Source organism: Anas platyrhynchos, chromosome 1 (genome assembly GCF_047663525.1).
Source record: "Anas platyrhynchos isolate ZD024472 breed Pekin duck chromosome 1, IASCAAS_PekinDuck_T2T, whole genome shotgun sequence".
Classification (NCBI taxonomy): Eukaryota; Metazoa; Chordata; class Aves; order Anseriformes; family Anatidae; genus Anas; species Anas platyrhynchos.
Window position 1 is genome coordinate 175211238 of NC_092587.1, and position 27093 is coordinate 175238330.

Consider the following 27093-nt stretch of genomic DNA (forward strand, 5'->3'; position numbering starts at 1 on the left):
AGCTGCCAAAGACCAGGGTAGCTGTGGCAGAGTGCTGCTCGCTAGATAGTTTTATTATTCTGATCAACTAGAGCAAGAGATCCCTGTCAGTGTTCTTTCACCTTTAGTTTTTCTACTACTTGCATGTTTAAAATTAACCTTATGAATCAATAAATCTATATAAACTTACAGAAAGACGTATTTCCTCGATTTTTTACATTCTACTCGTCTCACTAGGCATCATACTGATTTTTAATCCACCTCCTGTTGAAGCATCGCAATCGGCTAGGTTGAGCCAACAGCCAGCAAGTACACAGGCCACAAGGCCCTCTGTGATGGATGGATGGCACCCCAAAATTACATGGAAAGTTTGGGGCTGTTTAGGAGATATTGGGAAGCAACAGAAAAGGCCACTTCTTGGACACAGTTCAACTTTCATTTGAGCTCCAAAGCCATACAGTGAGTAGTGTTGTTTCACAGCATACCATGCTCACAGTGTGTAGGGTGTGTTCAAGTCTGTCTAGAAGCAATTCATCGATTTCTTATTTGCTCGTGTCCCACCAGAGACCCACACGGATTAATCATGTTGTCCAGCGCGTTGTAGTTATTCATAGTGGTCGTCAAAACACCGTATTAATCTAAAAACATTTCCAAGTAAATACAGAGAAGTGTTTTTCCGCTTGATTTATTTTCATAATAAACCAATTAAAAATACAAAAGGCAAGGACCCAAGGTTCAGAGGGCTCCATCATTTAAAAATTTGTCTTTAAATACAAATTCACTCTGTAATATGAATACATATAACATTAGACCTCTAAACATAATGATCTTATTTGCATCTATCAAAAATTTGTATGGAAACAAATTAGCTGAAAAAACTTCCTTGTGACATTGAATGTACATTATTTACAATCAAAAAAAGAACTCTTAGAAGTATTAATCTCAGAACACCTGCATAAATTGTATATATTTCATTTCCCTCCCCCCTTACAAAATAATCTGAAGTAGAAAGCAAGATTGTTAAGCTTCATAGTCACAAAATGGCATGAAACATCTGCACCTGTAGTGATGCCGTTAGCTTCTGTAATTAAATATATCTGATGTTTCCGTATAAAATATAGACATGGCATTGTCCATTACTGGAATAAATGTTTTTTGTACTCTCAATAGGAGTGTATATTCAATTTTGCACACACAAGAGCTTGTGCTGCAAAAAAAAATGCAAGAGGATACCTGGTTATCAGAGTCTAAAACTGATGTAAATTCACCGCTATGAAACAGATACTTGATCATAAAAATTCATACACATGGAATGAAAATGTCCCATTAAAAGTAACTGTTGCTTCAAAAGTTAAGTGATACATGTCTAGATTAAACAGAAAAGGTTATAATAATGTTACTGCAATGTAAATCAGCAACACGCTGAAAACGTACAGTAAGAAAGAAGTCTGAAACTTTGAGAAAGTCTTCATAGAATAAAAAAGCATGTTCCTTCATGCCTGTATTTTGAAACGAGTAATATATAATTTTATTTATATGATAACATTTAGCAATTAACAGGAAATCAAAATCCGTTCTAAAGCATGATTTCTAACAATTATCTGCAGAAATTAAGTAGCTTTATAACATCTTGCTTCTGAATCAAATCATATATACATAAGTGAAAAGGTCCCATCACATTTATGAAAATAATCATCCACAGGGTCTTTTTTTAAAAAAAATTATTGATATGAATTTGGTTCCAATGGCTCATCTTCTTGCTTCACTTGCACGTTAGATGGGAAACCATTTGAACTGGATACTACCATCACAAACGGCTGCTGCTGAAACCTCTGCTCCGACTGCTCAGTATCATCTAGTTTGTCACTGTCTTCTTCTTTCAGTGCTCCTTGCACGCCGATCTGTTTCGTTTCTGGCGCTTTAATAACCGAGGTGATCACTGTGCCAGACGGATGAGCGACCACCTGTGAACTGCTGGGTGAAAAAGTTACCACTGGGGTCGTGGCGGTGAAGGAAGGAGACGAAGCCATGTTGACTGTGCCATTGCAAATTGTCTGCACGCTGCTGGTGAGAACCTGCTGAACTTGTGCTGGGCTCAACACGATTGAGGAGGAAGGCGAGACTGGCTTCTGAGACTGCAGCATGACGTTTTCTTTAAGAACTGTCATGGGCTGGGAAGTAGGAATGGCTTGTAAAATAAACTTTTGGGGTGTTGCTGACGAGGCTGGGTCTGTGCTGGCTATCACCGTGGTAAGAGGCACCGTCTGGAGTGTTACAGTATGCAGCTGCTGATTTCCAGGAGAAACAACCACTGGAACTTGGGTCGGAGTCTGTAAAGTCCTGTTAGGATCAGAAAAGATGACAGGGTCAGAACACTTCCATGCTGAGTCTTAAAAAATAATTAGAGGTTCACTGTTGAAAAATTATGTGGCGTCATGAACATCCATCTGAAGATTGCAAAAGGGGAAGCAGTCACTTTGTTAACAAAACAAAAACCGGGCCTGACCCCTGCATTCAGCAACACAGCCCCCAGGGTGAGGGTATTCTGTATGAGCAACGCTACCAGCGCCAAACTCAACAGCCTGCCTTTGGGACATTTGGCAGCTCACGAGAAAGCCTGGGAACTGCATCCCAGACCTCCATCTCAAGCACCAACAGACAGCACGAGCACGACCCACTAGACCTCTGCGAAGTTGGATGCTGAGCGGCCACGTCGCTGACGTATACAAACAGCAGTGGAAAGTGGAAAGTGGTGATTCAGAGACGCGGCTGAAACACACACGGCTCAGTCATGCAACATACCTCGGTTTAAAAACATGCATCTATCTAAAACCCACAACACACTGCCTGCAAAGCAAATGATTTCCACTGAAGGAAGGGAAAAAGGAAGGGAAAAACCCTGCTCCAAAACCCTACTGCAGCTTGCTCCAAACCATCATTCTCCCTCTAACAATCTTTTTTTTTTTTTTCCTCTTGCTTGTTCTGCAGAGTTCTCTCTAACATTCCTGCTCCTCTCCAATGGTTTCTCCTGCCTGTCCTCCTCCAATTTTCCAGTCTTATGCTCTTACTTGTATTTTCTTGAACATACATGTATTTGATGCTGGATGAAAACAAAAATAACCATCTCCTCCTCCTCCTAGCTCATTTCTCTGAAATTACTTCAGACAGAAACCAACCTACCTTCAACATCTGTACTTTCAAGTCCATGCACGATACAGCACGCTGTAAGGATTGCACAGATATACCTATCGTGGGATGTCCTCTTTTCTGTAGTCCTCCTACCCAGGTACTCCCCCTTTTTCCACAGCTCTGTGAAATCCCTGCTTTCCAGCATTTGGCCACTGACCTGTCGGATCAGACTCAGTGTATTCAGAACCTGAAGTGAGGGGGAGATGTGGCTGCAGATACTGCTGCTTGCTACTCCAGCCACACAGGGAGCTGCACTCCCTCTTCGTGCAGCATCAGAGACAGGTGAAGGAACATTTGCAGAGGATTTCCCAGCCCTCCCAGCAAGAGCAGCTCCAGAAACCCAGCTGGCACCAGGCTCAAAGCTCTTAGCTCTTCCCTCAACAACCCCTGGCTGCCGGTCCCTGCTGCAGGCGAGCCTTTCCCCACCTCCCGGGTGGCTTGGTAGGAATAAAATCCACACCTGTAGCTTTCTCTTTCTCTAGGAAGTCAGCAGTACCCAGGAGTGATGCTGTAGCAAACCCAAATACGAGCCCATGAGGCTCCCACACACGTCTCATCACCCAGCCTATCCAGCTGGGACACAAAATTTGATGCTGCTGACAGCAGAGCGCAGAGGGGCAGTTGCTAAGCTCCGTATTGAGCTCCTCTTACACACAACTAGAGGGAGCCCAAGGAAGATGCTCACAGAAACGGGCTTGCAAGGAGATGAAGCACCAGCTGAAATGATCACTTCTGTTTTTTTTCCAAGTTCTGGAGAACCTGGTGATGCACAGCAAGTACACGCAGCGGAGCTTGAAACACGAGGCTCAGAATGACACCACCAAGGCTCACCGAGTCTGCTAAGGGTCACCAGTGCTGATTCTTTTCCAGTAATTCCCCCAGGAGCTTGCCAGAACAATCACAAATACCCACGCCAGAACCAGTGACAGGAGGAGGGCATCCACTCACTTTTTAAAAACTAAGTAAATTACCAACAGTTAAATGAACTTGCAGCAAAATCAGAATGTCACAGCTCAATCCAAGCTCTCGGATACCAAGCCAGTTCCTCAATCCGTGGTGCAACTTACTTAAATCTGAAGGATTAAAATAATCTCAACAGGTTAAAGTTTGAAAAGCAGCAGCTGAAGCTGTATATGCAAGTATTACTTGGACAATACCCTCTTGTTCTTTGGGTGTTTAGTTTTGAAATAAAATAGAAATGGAAGATTCTACCTGTTACAGGGCTGTAAATAATGACCTCAAAAACTGCAAAATGGATCTCATCAATCAGAGGGTATTCTGCAAAGTGCTGGGTGCTCTGAGAGGACTGAACCAAAGTGTTTTTCGTAGCACACTGCCATTGTTTTTGTGTTGATGTTAAGCTATTTTATGTCTCGTGAAAGTACATCCCATACCAAGGTTAATAGCTTATTTCAGACGCTCTGTTTTCTCCAGTCAAGGTACAGAGATTATACACACACACACATAAACGTGTGTATGCACACACACACACAACACTGAGTGGCAACAGGAAGGAGAAACGAGTTTATTCATGACGATTTATGAAAAATTTATGAAACAAGAGAAAAGGAGAAGACACAGAACAGAGCTGAAGTCACAAGCCAGAGTACACAAAGCGTCTCACAGCACAACAAGGAAGAAACAAGGCAATAGGAAGAAATACACGGAGAAAAGGAAGAGGAGAATTCCCTTCCCAGCACAGACAACATTTAATCCACAGCTATTGGGGAAATAATGGCCTTGAGATGAACAGGCCAATTTCCAGGGACTTTCCCCATTTGTTCAGCTCGCTAGTTACAGACAGCTCACTGTCAGCACAGGAAGAGTGAGGGAGGCCAAGGGGTGGGGTGGGGTGAAACAAAAAGATCTCTCCAGATCGCCTTTAAGCCCCTTCTGCCTTCAGCAGCTTTCTTTCTACCCGCCACGGAAACGGGCTGAAGCAAAACTCGTCTCAGCTGCAGAAATTCAGCTCGAAATGGGAAGTTTGCCCTGGAGGCTTTGCCTTGGCAGAAGTTGGCTCTATCATAAGGACGTCCTGAGGAGCTTTAGCCTCTTGTGGGCTAAAGGAGAGCTTCTTGTAGACACTTGAACTGCAAACGGAGGCAAAACGTGCTCTGATGCTGGCTGGTGAAAGAGAGGCCTCCCACAAAACAGCCAGGAGATGTTTCTGATTATCCAGGAGACCTCAGCAGGCATCCCATTCCTTTGGCCACATCCCCATCCCAGAAGCCCGGTGAGCTCTTTGCCCAGACTGCCACCCGTGAAGGCTTTCATTCAGCAGGTGGGCTACAACATCAGCTGACCTCGGGCAGATGCGGATCATGTTCCTATTCCAGGAAAAAGGACTGGATATAGGAAAGCAGATGGTCAATGCAAAGCCTCAGCAGGACGGTGCCAGACTGCCTCTATGTGTCTGTGTGCTCAGGCAAGTTCGAGCACAGTGACTGCAGAGAGGGAAAAAACCACGAATTCACCTTCAGCCCCTTTCTCCTCCTCTTGAATGAGGATCTCACCGCTGTGGTCCATGCATGTAGCACCTCTGGGATGAATTCCTGCAACAGCTTCTACCCCAAAGGCTGCAAAAAGGTCAAGAAGAAAGCTGGGGCTGAATCATGGTGTAGTAGACCCTTTACACTCCAAATGGCCCAATGAACGTGGAGCTGAATCCCAAGACTACTTCAGTGCCTCCAAATTCCACGATTATCCCAGTAAAACACCGGTGTAAAACAGAGCACCTGTGTGAGTTACTCTGGTTTAAACTGAGCGATTTTACACGCGCAAAATTCAAAGAGATTTTCCTTTACAAAGCCAGCTCATTGGGAAAATATAAAACTGGAATACTCATCCAGAGAGGCATTTTATGTTTGTCCTATCACTGGAAACAGGACGCCAAATTCAGCTCCCAGTTACACAACTGGAAATTTACCGAGCCAGAGCAACAGCGAGGTTGCAATCCGGAGTATTCCCATCCAAGGTCCTCAATGCTTTTCCTGGTCAGCAAACCCTGGTTTAAATGGCGTGACCCTGCCCCATTTCCTAAGCACTACATTGTCACCCTTCTGCTTGTCCCCAGCCATGTCCCCAAGCACCACATCCAGCCTTTCCTTGAGCACCCCCAGGGCCGGTGGCTCCAGGAGCAGACTTCACCTGGCCGTGCCAGCTGGCACAGGGACAGGACGGTGCCACAAACCCTGAGCAGCAGCCTCCAGATAGAGTTCTTTTACCAAGAGGACATGCACGTTCCTGTCACTTACAGCTAAGTGTTAAGAAGCCAATTGTTTTAACCTCCCCCCCCTTCAGTATTTTCTCTGCTGTATGTGGTTAGTTTTATTTTGAAGCGTGCGGATTGAAACCGAGCAAAAATAGAGGGCATAAATGGTATTTTTAGAGCCTGGAGCGGGCAATGATTGCGCAGGACTCATCAGCACCTTGGTTCATCCTGTTTAAAAGCTTGTAAACACACAACTGTTTACTTTTTTTCCACTCTAACAGCTCAAACACCTTAGTACTTGCTTCATCAAGAAGACTTCTGTACAGTCAGTAATTGAATTGCACTGGAAGGGTCCAACGCATCTTTTTTCTTTTATTTTCATCCCAGATACTTGGTCATCACGGCTGGGAGATGTGCCATTGAAGCCATCATGGAACAACGTTAAAGTTACACAGCAGAACTGAAGCACCACAGAGCTGTGAGCTTTCCACAGCTTTTATTTCACTCAAACGTCTCCTGTGCATCAGCCCTGCCACTTTCTCCCCTCCCCAGCCTGTTGCCCAAAGTCTAACCGCGAAATACGGCAGTGCAAAGCAGGCCATAATGCCACCGTGCAGCTTTGCAAAGCTTGGGATGAACAGATACTCTGTTTGTTACTATCATTTTTACTTCTGTCTGTATAACCAGATCTATGCATCTATACTGTTGATATTGTTTCTGATATATAATCTAAAATACATCTAGCCCAGAGCCATTTAATTCTCTAAATTGCTATACTCTCTCACTCTTTATGTTTAATAATATTTTCCTCCTGACTTAAATGGTCCTGCACAGCTTCAGTCGTGCCCGTACTCATTTCCTTTCACTGTTATTAACCCAGTCACTTTATTACAACTTGCAGGTAATTGGAGATCAGGTAATTAGAGAACAACTTTTACAGAAACTTCTGATGACGTCTAACCTTCCCCTCCCCTACATGCTTCTTGAGCGAATTCTAGTTCATTAGAATAATAAGGAAAACACAATTTTATTTCAACTTAGGCATTTATAATCGAAAGACAAATGGAAACAGGTATTCTCTGCTTAAAAATGGTAACTCCTGCCGCTTTGTTGTACTGTGCCTGTCAGTAACCATGAAAAGGATTTTTGCTTTTTTGGCTCAATGTATTTAATCCCTCACAACCTTTATTAACCTCACTTTATTGAGTTTCTCTTTCAGAATGGTTTTTTCACACTGCAACATGAATGAAAGCCATTCCATCATTCTTACGGAAAAACAAACACTGGGATCCGAACTAGAAAGACCAGTGAAAAATTTTTTTTTTTTATATCCCAAAGAAAGAAGAGAGAACGTATATATTTTGTTGATTGAAGCTGAAGTCTTGGTTTGTCATTTCCTTTATATAAATGGAAACTCTTCAGTTTCCTCAGCCACTTGGTTATCTCCTAAAATGCTTCCTATTGATTCTATCATATCAGTCACTGAAAGCTGATCCAGGCAGTTTTAGTTCTCTCTGAACAAACTGTTAATGATACTCTGGATTTTCCTTCATCTATCTTCCTTTCATATGTAAGTACAGTTTTAATAATTGACTGGCTTTTACAACAGCCCTCTAGTAGCAGAGGTGAGAGAGCAAAATTTATTCATTAAAAACGAAGTAATTATTTGATCTCATTAATGCCATTACTTATTTCCATCTGACAACATTCTGCCGTTAACCCCAGATGCTCAGTACCACTTCAGACCTACTGGTGGCTCTGTATGTAATTTTCAAAGGAGAGAACAGAGCAAGGGAGCAGGAAAAATGCATTACTGACATTTTGCAGCACAACACAATAACCCTTCAAACAGTGACCTTAACAGAGCAAATCCCAGGAAAAAAAAAAAGTTCATAATTCATTAAGAATGTGCATCTCCTGAATTGTGCACAGAATCACAATCGTCTAGGTTGGAAGAGACCTCCAAGATCTCTGAGTCCAACCTCTGACCTAACACTAACAAGTCCTCCACTAAACCATGCCACTAAGCTCTACATCTAAACGTCTTTTAAAGACCTCCAGGGTTGGTGACTCCACCACTTCCCTGGGCAGCCCATTCCAATACCTCACAACCCTTTCGGTAAAGAAGTTCTTCCTAAAGCTTTTGTGAAACTGCTGTGTTCCAGGTCCAGAATCACCACGTACAATTCTGACACTCCTGCTGAGGAGGGCCAAGATTACAAGAACATTTGGTTTAGGTCTTTTGCAGTCAGTGGAAATGAAGGAGCTCCCATCAGGGGATGGTAAAACAAGGCTTGAGCGACTGTTTCTGAAGCCTCTCCATTTAGGATGCTACTCACACTGTGCATGTAGGTGCAAAGCAGTGATGATGCTGAAATGCTGTGTACTATTAGCCAGCTTACTTACAAATTAAGCACGGAAGCATGACTTGTAACTGCAGACTACTTCAGGAGCCAGACTCCCATGCGGTTATTCTGTTAATTGTTTTCTAAAATCAAAGTAACGTGTTCTTTTAACAGCAGCAAAACACCTGAGTAGATAACCGAGCTTTTCCCTGTTGTAACTGAGGACAATAGCAGAGATGAAAGAGATGACAACTTTATCACAAAAAGAATTAAGCAAGAAGGTAAGTCTTTTTGATGGGATCTTCCAGATGCACCATATATAATCCAAAAGCAAAGACACCAGGCTGTGAAAAAGCAGAGCCAGGAAAATCCTGTCTCTGCTGCAGGACAGAACTGATGATACCAACTTTAAATAAAAGGTGAATATTCTTACTTTCTAAAGGATTGCATCAGGCCTAATCCCACAGGAAAGGTGTGCTTCCCTCCATGAAAGACAGAGCATTTATGAGTGTACATGTACCAGGATCACCTGCACAGCATCTGTTTCTCTTGAACTCAACTGCAAGACGAGTCATTTTTCTGAAGCACAACCAAGAAACTAGTTTACCTAGCCACCTTCCAGAGAATTTATTCTTGTTCATACATTTATTTTCTCGACATTTTCTTACCTTATATTCTGGACTGAGGGATTTAACGTTTCGTCTGCGACGTTACTGCTTACAGCCGCTTGTCCTTCCGTGATGGACTGCAATGGCTGCATTACGTGAACTGTCCGAAAAAGCTGCGTGGGATGTACTGGCTGCGTAGACTGCATTGTCCTCAAAACTTCCGAAGTCAAGCCAGGTGTCTGCTGCTGTACCACTTCTACGGGCTCCTTAAGCTTCGCAGGCTTCGAATTTCCTGTTTTTAGGACTGTGGTGGATCCTCCCTTTGTCCCAGCGTTCGCAGACGCTCTAGATCTGCTCGACTGGTTTCTACTGGCCACAGGAGTTGAGAGCAAAGTTGAATCTGATGACTCAGTGCTAGGGCTTGCATCCTCATCATCTATATAGACGAGATCTTTTGGCATTTCTTTAAATTGATACACTAGGCGCTGACCTTCTACTTTGGCCAGTATTCCTCTTTGGTAATAATATCTGTCAAAAGCAAACATACATCAAGAAGTTAAGAGTGTTTTTGCAAAACCCCTAACTAAATAAAAAACACAGAAAAAAAAAAAAGCAGTAAATTACACCAGCAGCAACAAGGAAGAAGGGGCTTAAGGTTTAATATTTTATCTGCCTAGTTTTGTGATTACAAAGGAGTGTCCAAATTAATAGCACATTTTTTCCTCAAATGACACTTTTTAATGGTGTTTCCTCTATCCATTTAATTTCAACATCGGATAACACTGAAGAGAAATAGAAGAGCTCTGTGATTTGGCAGCGCTGCTATAAATGAATACTGCTTTAAAGTCCTATGAAACTTCTCATTCTCCTCAAGTCATCCAATCCTTTAATTTACCTGAATTTGTGCTTACTCCCCGGTGAGCACATACAGCCATTTTAACTACAAGACAGCAAAGAGAACAGGACAGGAGAGTTCTACTTCAGTTATATTTGCAAATCAGTATGACAATTAAAAATTAGGCATACCGAGGTGAGGGGTGAAAGGAGTTGAAGAGAAATAAAGAGCTGCTCAGCCAGACAATTCTCAATCAGCAGTTAAGGCTGAAGCCTGCATCACCCACACTCATGGGTGTCTACTTATTTTGCAGCCTTTTCTGCACAAGAAGAAAAAAAATCCAATCTGCAAATGATAGGATGTTTTAAAACTGCACACACAAGTCCACAGAAGCACGTGCAAGCCTGAATTATAAAACTGTATTTCCCACTGGGAATTGGATCATTTGCCATGGGGAGAAATCAATTCATTAACTCTAATATACCCAAATTTAGTTGTTTTTTTTTTTTGAGAAAGGAGATTAAAATTTTACATAAAAGGCTTGCCACACTCAGAACCTTCAGTCTGGTTTTGGGGCTGATTGTAAAGACATACGCTCAGCAGCAGCACTGAACACATCCAAGCTGAAACTGCAGGTGACTGATTTGAGGTTTCGGTTAGTAAGGGTTACTTTTTGCTTATTTATTTTGCTGGAATAACTTCTTTATTTCCCGAGCTGACAGCACACTAATTCATTACTGTTGTTACACAAATGAGATATGACATTCAATGCATGCAAACACTATGGCAACAAGGACAGTATTATTAAAAATGCACATACCTGAGTGCTCTACCCATTGTTTCATAATTCATGTCAGGTTTGTTTTTGTGTTTTCCCCACAACCTGGAAACAGCCTTGGAATCAACTAGTTTGAAAATGCCCTTCTCTCTTTGAGTCCATTTGATATATTTAGGACACGTAGCTTTGTCCTGGAGCAGTGCTAGTAAGAACTCCCAGAGATAAATCGTATTTCCTAAAATAAAAGTATTGCAGGAAACAGAAAGACATGTTAGTTGACCATATTTTATTAATGAGTTAAATATCCTAAACATTAAGAAGCTGGTATGCTTATGAATGCGCTGTAATAAATCATTAACACTAGGAAATAGTGACAGAGGGCATGGGAAGAAATTCTTGTTAGTTATTTTAATCTGGTGCCCAAACATCCTGCCTGCAACCTACAGAGCTGGGTGTCAGTCAAGCTATGACATCCCATTCCAATCACTGCATTATCCAGGTTGGGAGAGACCTCCAAGATCACCCAGTCCAACCTCTGACCTAACACTAACCAGTCCTCCACTAAACCACATCACTGAGCTCTACATCTAAATGTCTTTTAAAGACCTCCAGGGTTGGTGAGTCCACCACTTCCCTGGGCAGCCCATTCCAATGCCTCACAACCCTTTTTACACAGCATTCACCTCCCATGCTTCTCTCATGCCTCATCTGGATAAAAGCAGTCACTAACTACTCTACCTGAACAGGTCCATCCTCTGTAGCTGGAAAGTTAAGCCCCTGCTCAAAGAGTTTGCTGAAGTGAGGTGACTGGCCTACAGAAAGCTGAACAAAAGCCTTCCTTTTAACAACTAGATTTATATGGAGGCAATCATTGGTGTAAACCAAGGTAGCAAACCTTGGAGAATAAAGTTCACAAAGGTTGGGTGTTTGTTTGTTTGTTTGTTTCAAAGAGCCTAAATTTGTGTTTTTGTTTTTGTTTTTGTTTTATCCTAAGGCTACCAGTGTTTGACATCCCTTTGGACAGTTGAAGCTGTACAAAAGCTTTTTAGTGAGACATTGTTCATCTGAAAAAGGAGAAAACCTCTTGTGTGAAATTATCTCCTATGCAAAAACACAGAAAGGACAGTCAGTATGTGCAGATTTCTGCAGTTTCACAAAAAAAATGATGCCCAGTGAATGAGAACACAACAGGATCTCTGCTGTTAGCTTCAGCTTCATTCTGCTGTCTTCTCAACCTGCACGGCCACAAGTCTGAATTTTGTGTAAATTAGAGGAGGTGTCCTACAAACTCTTCAGACTCCCAAACTACTGTATTATAATCTCCATAGTTGAATTATTGCCCACAACAATGTTCTGGGTTGGTCAGTTAACCCAGCCAGCTCCCATTATAAGGGACTCGCAAATATTCAGCCATGTCATCAACCCTGACAGTACAAAACCCCAACAGCTCCTGCAGAAGGTGGAAACTCTAAAAGTGAACATCTCTGGAGGGAAGATAAAAACCAAGCTGGCTGGCTTTGCAACAAATGTCTTCCAGCTTAGCTGAAAATGTCAGAAACGTCAGCCTGTTTGCCTTCAGACAGCCCAAAGGCAAAGGTTAAGACTGCTCAGGCAGGACACAACATCAGCCAGGACCGAGAGCATTCCCAGCCACTTCCCAGCTAATCCAGGGTGCTTTTGTTGTAGTCTAGACTGAAAATGCTTTGCTGCATGAAGGCAGACTGAAAATCTGCCACTGAAAATCACTGTGAAGAGGGACTGCCTGCGACAACCCTGGCTGGTTTACTCACAGGCAGGGTTTTTAACCTCCTGTGAGTCACAGCTGAAGAAGAAAGATGTAGAAAACTCACAATTTGCTCCATGCATTGCATTGAATAATTAAATGAAGGAGTTGGTATTTTAACATACACGTTCTCCTCCAGGGGACATTGTGGATACTGAGAGACACACAACTTTGTAGCTATTTCTATACCATGGCACTAACATCCCTTTTGCTTCAAATCTGTGTTCCTCAAAATGCTGAACAATTACGCTTTTTGTGGAAGCTTTTTTTCGTGGTTTCAGGCAACAGACTCCTTTTTAATTCCTTCTGAATTAACAATTTTGTAACAATGGACAAACGTTATTGTGCACCCTTGCTATAAGCAACAAAACGCTTAAGACTCTTCTGCTGCTTAACTTTGTGGATGGCTGCTTTGATATTTTCCATTATTTCATGACAGCACTACCTTGAGGTTCCTCTGATTCTTTTGTTTCATTTAACAATCAGGTCTTGAATAATAACAACAGTAATAATAATAAAGCAAGTTTTTGATTTTTAAAAATTTATTACTTGTAAACATTTTTTCTCATATTGTAGAAAATCTCTCTGCAAAAGCAAATACAGAGGAATTGAAGAAGTGTCAAAAACCCAAGCTGTCTGCCCAAGTCTTCTAGCAGCTTTCTAGCTTCCCTCAAAATTGAGGCCTTGGTGCTTCCCACTGCCAGCTGGCAGCCTTGATTATCTCCTCATGAAGAATTAGACACACACAGATGGAAAATGTTTTCAAAGATCATCTGTCAACATAACCACATCCCAAGAAACCCTAATACAATGCAAAGAGTTCCCCACGACTTCGCTTGAAACGCAGCAGCCTCTGTGGGGGGTTAAGGATTTTCCAAGAACCCTTGCAACTGAGATGAGAAATGTATCGTTCTCCCTAGGAACTGGGTTATCTCACAAAAAAGTTTCTTCCACCATTTATTTATTCATTTATTTATTACTTATTTTACAATTAAATGCCTTTGAACACAAGACCTGTTTTTACATCACAGGAAAACTAGTGAACTGTTCCTTTTCATGTGTCAGTCAGAAACAATAGTCATTTAAAAAATTTTGGTGACAACTCCTTGAACTTACCCTTTCCATCTTTGTTTTTCTTTTTCAGAGATATGTTTGGAGTTGTGGTAGGGGACTCAGGACGAGTGGGTTTTGGCTTCTTCCCTGAAATAAACCACCAGTGAATCAACTTCAGATTCGAAAAAAAATAATAAAAGAAAATAAATAAAAAAGAACAAGGAAAGATCTAAAAAAAAAAAAAAGATACTTGTTTTCTCTATTCAGAGAAGATTCAATTTTTAATCATTTAAGAATTCAGTTCTGTTCTGAGTTTTTTTCAATTTCTGCAATATGATTGATTCCCCTATAATTTTACTGTGCTTATAGTAAAAATTATGCTCACTTTTCCAAAGTCCGTGTGCCTTGGAAACTTCCGTGGCTTTTTAGGTACTCTTAACAGCATTTAATGCAGAAGAGATGAGCAAAATAAGCTATAAACTGTGGTCAGAAGAGTTTCAATAGAAAAGGCCCAATTAAATACAGAGAACTATCTTGTTCAGCCATTGCCAAAATGGAATTTAGGGATAAAACAACACTGTCTGATTATTTAATTGGCTGGAAGTCCCCGCTGATAGAAGACAACTGCATGGTCGTGTGAAGAAAACACTTCTCAGTCCTGATCCTTCTTATTCCTTTCTCAGTGCTGGCTACAGGTAAAGGAAAGAAAGTTGGTTGTTTGTTTTTTTTTGTTTTTTTTTTTTAAGTCCAGCAGAACCAGTAAGTGGCTCTGAAAAACTCTGCTTTTTAAAGCCAGAAACACGGTTGCTCTGTTTAGTGTGGTGACTGGAAGAAGTTAGTTACAAGTGATGACAAGAATTTGAAAATGTTGAGAAATCAACTATGTAAACATGAGTGGAATAAAAAAATTAGGTCATACTGAAGTATTTTTCAAGATCAAACCTTGAACCTCTTCCTTCATTAGATCTCGTTCAATAGAGAAAAAAATAAAAAAAATACTAATGAAAAGTATTTTTCTTTTTCTCTACTTATTGCATTTCCAAAGGAGTTTACATTCTACAGAGGTAGGACAAATAGGTCTGTGCCATCCCCATCACAGTGACATTCCACTTTCAGTTTTGTTTTTAGGGGCTTCCTTAATACGAGAGACAAAACTGCAGAATAAGCACAGAATCACAGAATTGGGAGCTTCACTAACTCTCAACTAAAATGCTTAAGGCCATCCCAGGCTGTCTGCTTTGTTTTAGATTTCCAGGTATCTATTAAGAAGTCATAAAATAGACTGGTTTGAGCACTCTCACCTTTTGTCATTCGCAGTCTTGCTAAGTCTACCTTTGCACTTTTTCCTTTCTGTCTCCCTCCCTTTTGTTTTTTTTTCCCCAAACAGGAATGGGAGGAGGGATAGCTGGTTGACAGCTACCATGAGGGAAGACGAGGAATGCATGGAGCCCTCTCATTTTCTTGCTTCAATTCAGACAAGATTCATGACTGAGCATGGGACACGAAGTTCAGCTTTGGCCATTAACCACTTTGGCCATTAACACCTTCCTTGATTTGAATGACAACAGAGGGAAGAAATCCTACAATACTGGTTTTGTCATACGTGGTCATACAAAACAATTAAGAACTGCTGGAGTACATTTTTAGAATCTTTATACCACTGACCATCAATGGTTGCAAAAAACATCCCTTTTTCTTTTCCTTCCCTAAAATGTCTAGACGAAGTCACAGAAACACAGAATGGTTTGGGTTGGAAGGGACCTTAAAAAGCATCTGGTTCCAACCCCCTGCCATGGGCAGGGACACCTCCCACCAGCCCAGGTTGCTCAATAAGAGTCATTTTTCTGTAGGCCACTCCTATAGTCTTTTATGGGTTCATCCAGAAGTCAGTCTTCCGTAGGTCAGCTACTATGGCACTGGAAACCCCTCAGGGTAAGTACTTTTCTCCCCTTACACATTATGGGAAGACTGTTCAGGGCTCATCTGGTTCCCCCTCCTGCCCACATGTAAATACAAGCAGTCAAGGAGTAGGGAGCGTTCCTTTGATGTAATTAATTACCTGGGTCTGAATGAGAGCGGGTTTTAAAGCAAATGAAGTGGATGAAGTCTCAATTAAGTCATGACTTAATTACTGCTGGTCAGCTTCAGGAAGCACAAGTGCTGCTCACATATAACGCACTTTTGATTACAGATGAGCTAGGCTACTAAATACAAATTCTGCTGCTGCAGCAATTCTGGGTCCTCTTACCTCAACCTAGACTACTTGAAGACATGCCGTCTGGACAGTCCTCTACCACAAACTTATCCAAAATTAGAAATCAGTGACATATACGAAACTTGTTTACAGAAGGGTATTGATTTTAGTGCTCTAGAAGTGGACTAGAGATAACTGAAGATGATGTTTTTAGATGACGCTGCGAGCTATAATCTTCATACACTGATACTATCACAAACACAGCTAGCAGAGACACACAAGATATGTTTCCTTTGTTTAAAAGAAGATATTTACTGAAAGTACATTAAGCGTTAGCACACTTCCTCCTTTGGTTCAACAGAGCATGAATTTGTTCCATGTCAGAGTACATTACTACGTTCCTTTTTAAGAGAGAATTTCACAAAGAGGAAGGGTGCAGAATGTGCAGGAGGCTAAGAGGGGCTGCCATCGTTTTGTACAGATAATGGTTTATGATTTTTATTTCCACTTTCCCATTTTCATGGTTGTAAAAACACTTCAGGTTAGACGTTCCTGTTCCAAATGGATGTGATATTTAGAAAATGAGATGTTTATCCTGACAATATTTTTTATCAAACAAGAAAAAAGATTGATACACTTCTTTGCACTAGCAAAAGTGGAACTAAAGGAATTCATATAGCAAATATCCAAGTCTCTTCCTCTGACATCCCTTTGTCCTTCCAGCCCTTTTGCTCTGTAGCTCAGCAGCTCTGTGCTCACACATTCACGAGCACAACCATCCTGCTGAGCACGGGGCTGGAGTGGAGCTGATGGGTGGATACAGCACACATGCTGCAGCAGAATGGCTCACAAGGAAAACAGGTAAAAACACCCCGTCACTTCTGGAGAAGATGATCTTGGAGAAGCTCTACTTGGCAGTGCCATTCCACCTCAGTTAGCTAGCAGTGCTCTACACAGTGCAGCCCTACAACTTTAGCTGTTGTACATATGCCTTAAGTCCATAAGTAGATCGTGGCTGGCATGCAGATGGCAACATGTCTGCAATCCTTTGCTCTGCCACGAAATTGAGCAAAGGAAGGGAAACATACTGCACGTCTGAAGAACAAAACTAATAAAACCTGCATGTCATTAGAAATGCACTGCAAACTAAGTAACATTTTGCAGCAACTGCTGTTGGCCAATGCCTTATTAATCCCTGCACGTTTTGATGTAACACTTGAGCATCACTCAGATCAAAACATCTATCTACAGGAGTCCCAGTTTCATTGAAAACTGGCAGTTAATGAAACTCCAAGCTGAAGTATCTTTTCTAGCATTTCTTCTACCCGATATAATGATTAAAAAAAAACACAACACAAAACACTCAATGTGGAGCAACTGACTTTTTAACCTACAGCTAGCAAGGAGGAAGGAGTGGGAGTAAGCAGAAGCACAACAAGAAAGAGGGTATGAAAGTGTCAAGCCAAAGAGGTTAAAAGTCTGGCAGACAGAGGCTCTTTGTTTTGACCGACACAGCAGCCAACATTAAGAAGAAGAAAAGAAAAAACAAACAGTTAAAGTCCTCTTACAGTCGGTTATCTCATGGTAGTTTCCCCAGCAGCCCTGTCAAGCAGCTGCTGGTAAAGCTCCCTTCCACAGCAGTTTCAGTTCAGCTTTCTGACGGGAATCAGAGAGGTCCTGACCCACACCCATCCCTACCAGGCCTTGTGACACACACGGGGCTCAGGAAGCTCCCGCAGCATTTCCAGAGGCCTGTAGGGTGTCTTTCACAGATAACTACCCCCTACTGCAAACGGGACTGGCACTTACTATAGCGTGCAGCTATTTAGAAAGAAGAAAAAAAAAAAACAAACAAAAAAGCACAGTTTATATTGAAGAGAGGTTAAAAAAAAGCCCTCAATCTGATCCCATATTATGCACAGATCAGGCATTTTCAGTAGAAGCAAAACAAGAGCTAATTAAAATACTTCAGCACTCGTGGCAATAGCTTGTAATGCAATTTTCCTCTGAAGAAGAACCTGTAAATAGGAGCGAGCAGAGATCCACGCTTCCTGTCAGATAAGCAATCATTGCTACCTCTCCAACATCATCAGCATCTAAGCATCAGTGTTTGTGCTTGGAGTCCCAGTAAGAAAATACTTTCTCTGTATTTCCAGCTGGGGACACTGAGTTATTCTGATGTGACATCCAGCATGGTTCGAAAGACTCACGAGAGGAGATAAGCATGCCATTGACTGCTCTCTACTCCACACCACTGCTCTGCAGTAGCATCTTACCTTTTTTCTTCTTTGGTTGTTCATATTCGGGAGTCTCTGGTGACTCAGCGTAAGGGTCTGGGGCTTGAACTTCCACCACCTCGGGGATCCCATCAAGTGTGACTGACACGTGTGTAATAGGAGCTACCATGTCTTCATCTTCTGTTGCACCAAACATAGTTGCTTAAAGGAAAGGGACAACAGGAAGATTTTCACACAGCCACAAAGACTTTTAAACGTAGAATGAAATAAAACTATGACACTTATTGCCTCCATGGGAGAGGAGAGCAGTTCATAATTGAATATATCCACCCATAATTGCCCATAATCTGTATTAAAACAGAACAGTTTAATGACATAACCTGCTCCTCTAAAAAGCACTATTACAACGTGCTGACACATATTTATTCATAAGTAATGCAATCTAAACATGTAAGTATATATTCTTCTATCTAACCAACAAGGAATCACAGAATGGTTTGGATTGGAAGGGACCTGAAATATCACCTAGTCCAACCCCCCTGCCATGGCAGGGACACCTCCCACCAGCCCAGGTTGCCCAAAGCCCCATCCAGCCTGGCCTTGAGCACCTCCAGGGATGGGGCAGTCGCAGCTTCTCTGGGCAAACATAAACAGATTCATCCTCTATCAGCCAAACCAAACAGAGCAGTCTAAACAACCTCACTTTGTTCACACCTTCCCTCTGATCTTTGATTCTTCCTCACCCATCAATGTTCAGCTGTGGCCTCAACATGTTCTCAAAGCAGTGGCTTTGAAGCTGTAGGCTTCAGTGCCTACAACACAGGATTTCTCTTATCTAAACTACATGTGTAAAGTCTGGAAGCAAAATATCCCTACCCATTCCATGCAACCACAAAATACTGACTTCCTCCTTGTTTCAAACAGGCAAACAAGGCAAACAGAGACTACTTTGCTTTCATACAAAACTTACTTATCCTTTTTTCATCCAGCATCGGACCAGGGGAGTCCATATTGAGAAGTGCTTCGGCAGCCTCAATTGTTTCAATCGTTTCATCCCCATTATGACAAGATGTTTCAACTGAAAGCAAGAGAATATAATATTAATTGTAACCAAGCTACAAACTGGACTTAAAGGTTCAGAGTGATATTTATTTATCTAAAATGAGCAGTAATGGGTTTTCTAGGGAGAAAATGTGCAATGCAATCATTTCATTCCTTTACTGCATTATACTTTTACAATTATATGTATTAGATAAACAACCTTTCATTTCTGCCCTGTCTTTCTAACCCTTCCACTTGCTGATCAAGTACATGCAGCAGAACACGATGCCTGTAAGACCTGAAAAATGCTACCACAAATGATATTCTCAACAGGATCCTTAAAAAACCTGCTGCTTTCTTCTTATGGTGGTCAGAGGATTATTCTTTTTTCAAAATAATTGTAGCATGGCAAAAAAAAAGGTAAATGTTAATTCCACTATCAAGTAGCATAAACCTTGAGAACAGTTTAACACATTCTTTTAGAAATCGTTTTGTTGGTGGAAACGCACAGGCCAGCCTTCCTTATCCTGTGCCATGAATTTTGGCCTATGTTAGGTATTTCGCTTGCATTTATCAAAGTGCTACAAAGGGCTGTGCTAATATTCCCCTCCCTAGGATCAAATGAACCTTAGTTACTTTCTTAGCCCTGCAGTGAGTCAGCTTCAAACCCTCTCTTGTGTTTAACTTTGAGGAATTTTGGGTGGGGTAGTCACACATGCACAAAAAAAAAAAAAAAAAAAAAAAGAAAAAACAAGACTGACTGACTGATAAAGCAAACAAAAACGTACCATAAAACACACTGACCTCAGAAAGAACATTTCTTCTTCATAAAACTAATAGGTTTATTACAGGAAGTAGAACTGCTACACTATTTTTAATCACAGCAAAAACAAAGCACCCAGCCCACCAGCAATAATCAATCCCATAGTAATAAAAAAACAAGAAAGACAATTTCACTCCAAATGCTCACATCTTCAGCAACTGTATCACCAGGAAAGGACGAAGATAAATGCAGACACTCAGACGCATCAGCCCTACCTCCTCCACCCTGCTGTGATTTACAGAAGCCTCCTTACCTCCCAGATTTTTTTTCTCGACCTTGGTACCACCACACTGCAAGCATCAGAAGCTCACACCCATGCACAGTGAAGGCGAGGTGGGTGTTGGGCACCTCTGGCCTGCAGTCACTGTGCCTGGCTTCCCTGCCAGCTCTACGGCACCTGCTCCACCCAGTGCCTCGCACAGAAATTCAAGCAAGTCCAGGCCCCGCGCTGCTAGCTGGTGCCTTATGAGAAACGTGGAACTGGGGAGGTTCCCATTGTGAAATGAGAGAAGGGGAGGCAATGAGCACGGACTGAAGTGCACGAAGTGAGGCAGGGCAGCGAACCGGTGGCACTTCTGTCATGCAGCCTGCGGGGTCAGGAGCAAAGCCGCAGAGCATCTCTGGCCCAGGCTGGCTGCCAGAGCCTGACAGCTCCCCCAGGCACTGCCCGGCAGCTGGGGAGGACACTGGACGCAAGCGAAGCCCATGCCAGGTTGTAGGCAGGCTCACGCTTGGCCTGTCGGTGCTGCTGTAACCGCTTCTGGTTCTGTTCTGGAATTTTCTTTGGCCCTGCCAGCTTCCAGCAGCCTCGTGTTGTCAGAATCACAGAATCACACAGGTTGGAAGAGACCTCCAAGGTCATCTGGTCCAACCATCCCCCGACTACCAGTGTCACCCACCAAACCACATCCCTAAGCACCACGTCCAGCCTCTCCTTGAACACCCCCAGGGACAGTGACTCCACCACCTCCCTGGGCAACCCGTCCCAGTGCCTGACTGCTCTTTCTGAGGAGAAATGGCTCCTCATGGCCAATCTGAACCTCCTCTGGCACAACTTGAGGCCATTCCCTCTAGCCCTACCACCAGTTATCTGTGAGAAGAGACCAAGCCCCGGCCCCCCACACCTTCCTTCTGTGTAGTTGCAGAGAGCAATGAGGTCTCCCCTGAGCCTCCTCTTCCCCAGCCCAAACACTCCCAGCTCCCTCAGCCACTCCTCACAGGCCTTGTGCTCCAGGCCCTTCACCAGCTTCGTAGCCCTGCTCTAGAAACGCTCCAGGCCCTCGATGTCCTTCTGGTACTGAGGGGCCCAAAGCCGAGCACAGCACTCGAGGTGCGGCCTCACCAGAGCTGAGTTTGAGCGGACTCTGGCCAGGACAGGACCAGCCAGCTTTTTACAGCCGACAGCGAAGAGCTAATTGCTTCCCTTGGCGCCTTCATGCCCCGCGCCCTGTCCCAGCTGCAGTCACCCTGCCGCCAGCCAGCTCGGCCCACGCAGGGCGACGGCCACACGTCGCTGCGCCCCAGTCCCGGCGTGGTGGAAGGGCAGGAGGGAAGAGAGGCTGCTTGTTCTGGCCCCGGGGACAAGGAGCAAACCTTCACGCCTGCTTTCACGTGCCGAGGCGGCCGAGCAGAGCCCATCCTTTACTCTGAGGCCAGGCAGAGCTTCCCTGCTTCACGGCGCCGTGGCGAGACGTAGCCCAGCCACAGTTGAGAGTGCTGAAAGGAACTTTTAATTACTGTATTATCAACAAGCTTAATATAATTTGATGCTCACAGTAAGCGTAAGGAGCAACAGCTAATGGTATCTGTCTATCCACAGACACAGAATGCCAAAAATAAGTTTCTTAACCACGTTAATCCCCTTGCTAACACCCATTCAGTCTCTTCTTAGAAGATGACTTCACAGGATGGTTTGGGCCAAATTAATCATCCTCCACTGCTGAAAAAACAGGGATGTGGTTGTGCCTCCTGTCTCTGCCCCTGGTTCACGATCCAAACTCCTCTCACTGAACACAAGCTGGGCTTCGCACTTTTTTTGATCTCGCAGTGAGGCAATTTAGTCCCATAAAATGGCTGGAAATAATTTTGGATTAGAAGCACTTGAGAGCTAAACCAAACAAGTTGTGGCGTGCCACACAGAGCAGGTCAAGCACAAGCTCTCTGTCCTACGAGCAGCATCACTCCAGACGGTCCTCAGAGATAACCAGCTCGGCTAGCAGGGCAGGCTGCTGTCTGTTATTGTAGTCTTCCCCCTTAAGGTTGCCAATACATATTTCAATCACGTGAAATTACAATGCAGTCACAGATTTAAGAAGAAATGGGGTTAAATAGCTTCTTTGTCCCACTTTGGTGAAGTCACGGTTGGCAAAACAGCGTGTGTTTTTTGTTTCAGAGAAGCATGGCGTGTCAAATGCTATCTTAAATAGGTAAAAACTTCCAAAAAAAAAAAAGAAAAAAGCTAAAGAAAACAAAACCACACCCAGAAGTAACTTTTTTTTTTTTTCCCAGGGTACTCAAGCCCTTGTTTATCTGAGCAAGCCACAAATTTAAGCCTGTGTACCTGTATGCCAATTACAACCCAATTACTGCAAACGCGCGTTTGCGATGAATCAGAGCCCACAGCCAGCACGAGGCCTGCCCAAACACGGCTTTCTGCTCTTCTCACCTGCTGGGGAAAGAAAGGAGATACCCAGCTGGAAGTTCCCTCCCTCAGCCCAAATTCCTGCTGTCTGCTGCCCTGCCTGAAAGCTTTAACACCTCTCTACATGAGCAGGATCCTAACGTGGTGGCCCCTGCCTTGTCCAAAAGGCTCAGTAATCCCATCCCACCACTTCCAGTGATCCCACCTCACTCATACTTCTCCTGGCCATCATCTCCAAAGAGCAAAGCGAGCCCTTGTCCGGGCTAGATAAGGGCTGTGCTACTCACAGCTGTATTTAAAGGTAGCGCTGATTTTACTAGAAAAAAAAAAAGGGGACCACAGAATCTCAGAGTAACGTTGGAAGGGATCTAAACCTGCTCCAAGGAGGGAGAGATCCATCACACACAGCCTGAGACCTCTTTTTTTCAGACTGACTGGCTGTAAAATTTAAGTGATTGCTTTTTAATGTAAGTTCCGTGTGATTGTTAACCGGAGCTGGAAAACTGAGTGCTGCTTTAAAAACGTATGTATTTCAGGAGGCCTATCCATCACACTTTGTTTTCTTTCTTAAACAAGGCTTTAAAATTTACAAGCAAAATCATCTCATTGGGGAGCTATCTGGAAAAACACTCCTCGTTTTTAACCAGATGGTATCAGCAGCGCTGAATAACTTCTCTGCAAAGTAACTGAGACCGTAGCCTTTTTTTTTTATTTTACAACTGGCATGTTGTCAACTAAAAATCCTCACGGATTAAGGCTGTGAAATCCTGCTTCCAACCAAATAGTCCTTTGGATTTCTTTGCAGCATTATAAATGATTACTGAGCACGCTGGGGTTGTGCTGGGTAACAGCACCTGGCAACTCTTCCCCTTAGTTCTCTTATTGAGCACTTTGCCTCATGCCATCAGTGCAAGAGGTTCACCCCATGGACAAGCCAAATCCTACCTACCTTGGAAAGACCATACAAGAACTTCAGAGTTGGTTGTTGAGCTTCATTCCTCTTCCAAGAGAAGCCCTATTTCTGTGCTCGGGACTCAGACTAGGGCATGGTGCAAATTTTCTGCCCCTCACATATCCAAACCTTGTCAGCAAGGACCCCTCACTGATCCCACCCTAACAAAGCCAGCACAGGTGAACCAAAAAATGGCAGAGAGTTTCATTAACTATTTATATATATATATATTATTTTTTTATATTAATTTTTTTTCATATTAAATATATGATATAGAAAAAAAAAATACTTCAGGAAGTTGCATAATCCAATTAGTTCCTCCTTCCTATGAATCTAAAACCCTAATTAGTTACATTAATAAGGTAAATAAAGTGTAGCAAATCATACCATCTGACAAGGTGGCCTGAAATTTATGATACAGGAAACTTTATCCCATGTTTTTCAGGGTGATAAAAAAAATCAATATTCTCTTCAGTGATAAAACTTCTAAGTTTCTTCTAAGATAAGCTGGTTGTTGGCCACCTTCCTGCAGGGTTGCAAGTAAAACATGCTGTTCTTACAGCTGTCGTGTTCTGCAGGTCATAATTTATGCTACAGATAAGTCATCATGGGTGTGTAATAGCTGTGGTTTTGAATGGCTTACACTATATCCTATAGACAGAAAAGCCTACCAGACTCTGCATTTCTGCAGATCCAGCACTAAAAGCAGACCTACCTCTAATTTCTGGTAGTTTAGGGGAAAAGAGAAGCTTAAGGTATGACAGACACAGTACTGAAAAACTTGTAGCTTCAAAAAAGAATCATGAATATTAAGCATTTCTGAGTACTGTTTAGTCATAAATGATGGCATTTTCGGTTTCATTTTGCTGGGAACTTCAGCCTTGTGAATATTTTAAACTGGAATTAGCGCAGTCTTTACAAGGTCTGATTCTCTCTCGATGGCATAATGTGAAAGTGACTGAAAAGATTTGTACAGACTTCAAAGAGCAAAACAATGCATTTCACTGCTGGGAGCAAACATACCATTAACATCAAGACGGGAGCTTCAAAGAGGGGAAAAAAGGAAGCGAGAAAACAGAGGAGGTGGGAAATTTTAGTTATGATTAGCCCCATCCCACAAGCAAGCCACTGCAAAATGTGTTTGCACGTGGACTGACAGTTTGGTCTGTGCACCCACAGCCCAAAGGTGGTGCAGGGAGGTGATGGAGGGCTCCTTGCTCCTTCTCTACGCCCTCTCCCCACTCCCATGGGGAGTCCTGGCCCCGTAACTGTGCTTGAGGCTGGCAGGATGGCTCCCTGATAGAAACCCAGCGCTGAGCCACTTTCCCCTGGGAGCTTTCAGCCGGTCACTACAATAATCTCTCCAAAGTCACAGCTCTGGTCTTCTAAGGACTCGGCCTTTAAAGACAACCAGACTGCTTGAACCACAGTGGGATGATGTTAACAATACAGCGCTTGTCCGCCTCCGAAGTATCCCTTGGACACCACCAGTTACAAGGATTACAGATTTGCAGTCTCTGGCAGCAATCTGCAAACCCTCCTCATGTGATCATTTATGTTAGCAGCAAAGTATGTTAACGAGAGGAGTCACAAAAGTGGCGTTTCGCAATTGCTCATGCAAATGTGAATTCACACACCAGGCATTGTAGTGGATACGGACTCACAAAAACCACGACATCCAGCACCCATGAACCGTTCACACAGCCGCGTGAAGTGGCGCTGCAGTAACACACGGAGGAAATGCCAGTTCGAGTGTGAATAATTAATGTGAATGGTTGGCAAGAGGTCTCCACGTGAAATAATGTTTAAGCATGTAAAAACCTTCTCGAATAATCAGCTAACTCATTTGCACAGTCACAGTCTGTTCACAGATAATTCACGGCTTAAAAAAAAGGGGGGGATATTATCAGATTTACTGGGAACGGCTCATGTCAGCCTGCTCTGTGAACTGTACCTCATGTCAAGTTTTGGTGAGTTTTTGTTTTGCTTTTGGTGGTAAAAGATTGTATCAGAGCATGCCCTGGGAAGTAACGTCAAAAGCATGACTGCAAGCAGCAAGCTGGAGACAGGTCAGGTGGGGAACCTCGCTGCTGAAAGATGACACTGAGACAAATCTCAGTGCTGTAAGCATCTACCCCACCTCTCAGACTTTACAAAAATGCTTCAAACGTGTAATTTCAGCAAATTTTTGTTTGCTGTGAGGTCTCTCTGTTGTTGTGTTTGGTTTTTAAATTTGACTTATCTTCGAGCTTTCCATGAGAATTGTTGTCTCTTTGGGGCTACCTTTCCTAAGAGACTTCATGCAGAACATTTGTATTTTAGACATGAATCGTCATCAGAAATCCAAAGTGAATATTGTGCTGAGTGCACTTCAAATCGTAAAGGTTGGAAAAGACCTCCAAGACCATGCTTACAGGTACATTTTATTGCTGGCTGCTTGTATACCCTCAGGAAGCGAAAAGCAATACCTCTATAGATGCTGTACATTATTGCTTTATTATTGCTTTTTGGTACGTATGTTTACTTAGCATTAAACAACTGCCAAATGTACCAAGCATTAAACAACTGCAAAAATATCAGCACAAATATCCCATTAAGAGCAACGAAAACTCTTTCTGGCACTCTGAGCAGGACTCTGTCTTCATCTCTATTGATAAATGAAACTCCACCGTACCAGCTGTACAGCTGGGATTGCAAGCCACCTGGTAATGGTGTTAATGCCATTTTCTCTGTCTTGTACAGAATTAACAGCATCCAACGCCATTATAACTTGTTCCTTATTGCTTTTTGTCACTGCCACAGCCATCCTGACGAAAGAGCACGGCAGAGAAGTGTTTTTACTGCAAACCTGTGAGGGTGATATCGTCGTCTTCTATGATTTGCTCCTCTGCGACGTCCAGAGAGCTCTCAGTGATCATGTCACTGGGTTCGTCCACGCAGGTTAAGCCGGAGTAGTTGTGCAGGAGCTCAGCGCTGGGGACGTGTTCCACGATGACAGCAGGGAAAATGGATGGATCCCCGAGCTGCAGGGGAAAAAAAAATAATGAAAGGAAAATTAGAGTAATGGTAGTTAGACCGTGCCCGACCTAAGCACTTGCTGATGAGTATTTCAGCAGACCTGAATATTTCTACATCACCTCGATGTTAGATGGTTTGAAGAATTGGATTATTTTTAGCACACCAAATAAAACAGCAGCAGTGTCCTGTCATGGGCCAGAGAATGTAGTGTCTAAATCCTGACTTTATTCCAGCAGGTTAATACGAGACTCCCACAGCTGCATTTTCCAGCTTAGAAGCTGACGTGACGGAGGAGAGGAGCGGCGCAGTAAATGCCAAACTGTGCTGGCAACGACAGCAGGCAAGCAACTCGCAGCAAGCACCACTTGCTCTTCCTGCCAAGCTGGAGGCGGAGGGGTGGGGAGGC

General features: G+C 43.0%; 1 protein-coding gene across 5 annotated transcripts in view; it reads right to left on the reverse strand.

Moving 5' to 3' along the window:
- Nucleotides 1-648: 648 nt before the first annotated feature.
- ELF1 (E74 like ETS transcription factor 1) overlaps nucleotides 649-27093 on the reverse strand; it is a 73975-nt gene continuing 47530 nt past the window's right edge. For all 5 annotated transcript variants that reach the window (XM_072032515.1, XM_027472439.3, XM_072032516.1 and 2 more), the window contains 7 exons: nucleotides 26518-26692; nucleotides 19183-19290; nucleotides 18252-18413; nucleotides 13845-13928; nucleotides 10988-11180; nucleotides 9393-9860; nucleotides 649-2319 (listed from right to left, as the gene is read on the reverse strand). In XM_072032515.1, coding sequence (XP_071888616.1) covers nucleotides 1701-2319; nucleotides 9393-9860; nucleotides 10988-11180; nucleotides 13845-13928; nucleotides 18252-18413; nucleotides 19183-19290; nucleotides 26518-26692 — 1809 coding nt within the window. In that variant the 3' untranslated portion in view covers nucleotides 649-1700. The remainder of the gene's footprint in view (nucleotides 2320-9392; nucleotides 9861-10987; nucleotides 11181-13844; nucleotides 13929-18251; nucleotides 18414-19182; nucleotides 19291-26517; nucleotides 26693-27093) is intronic.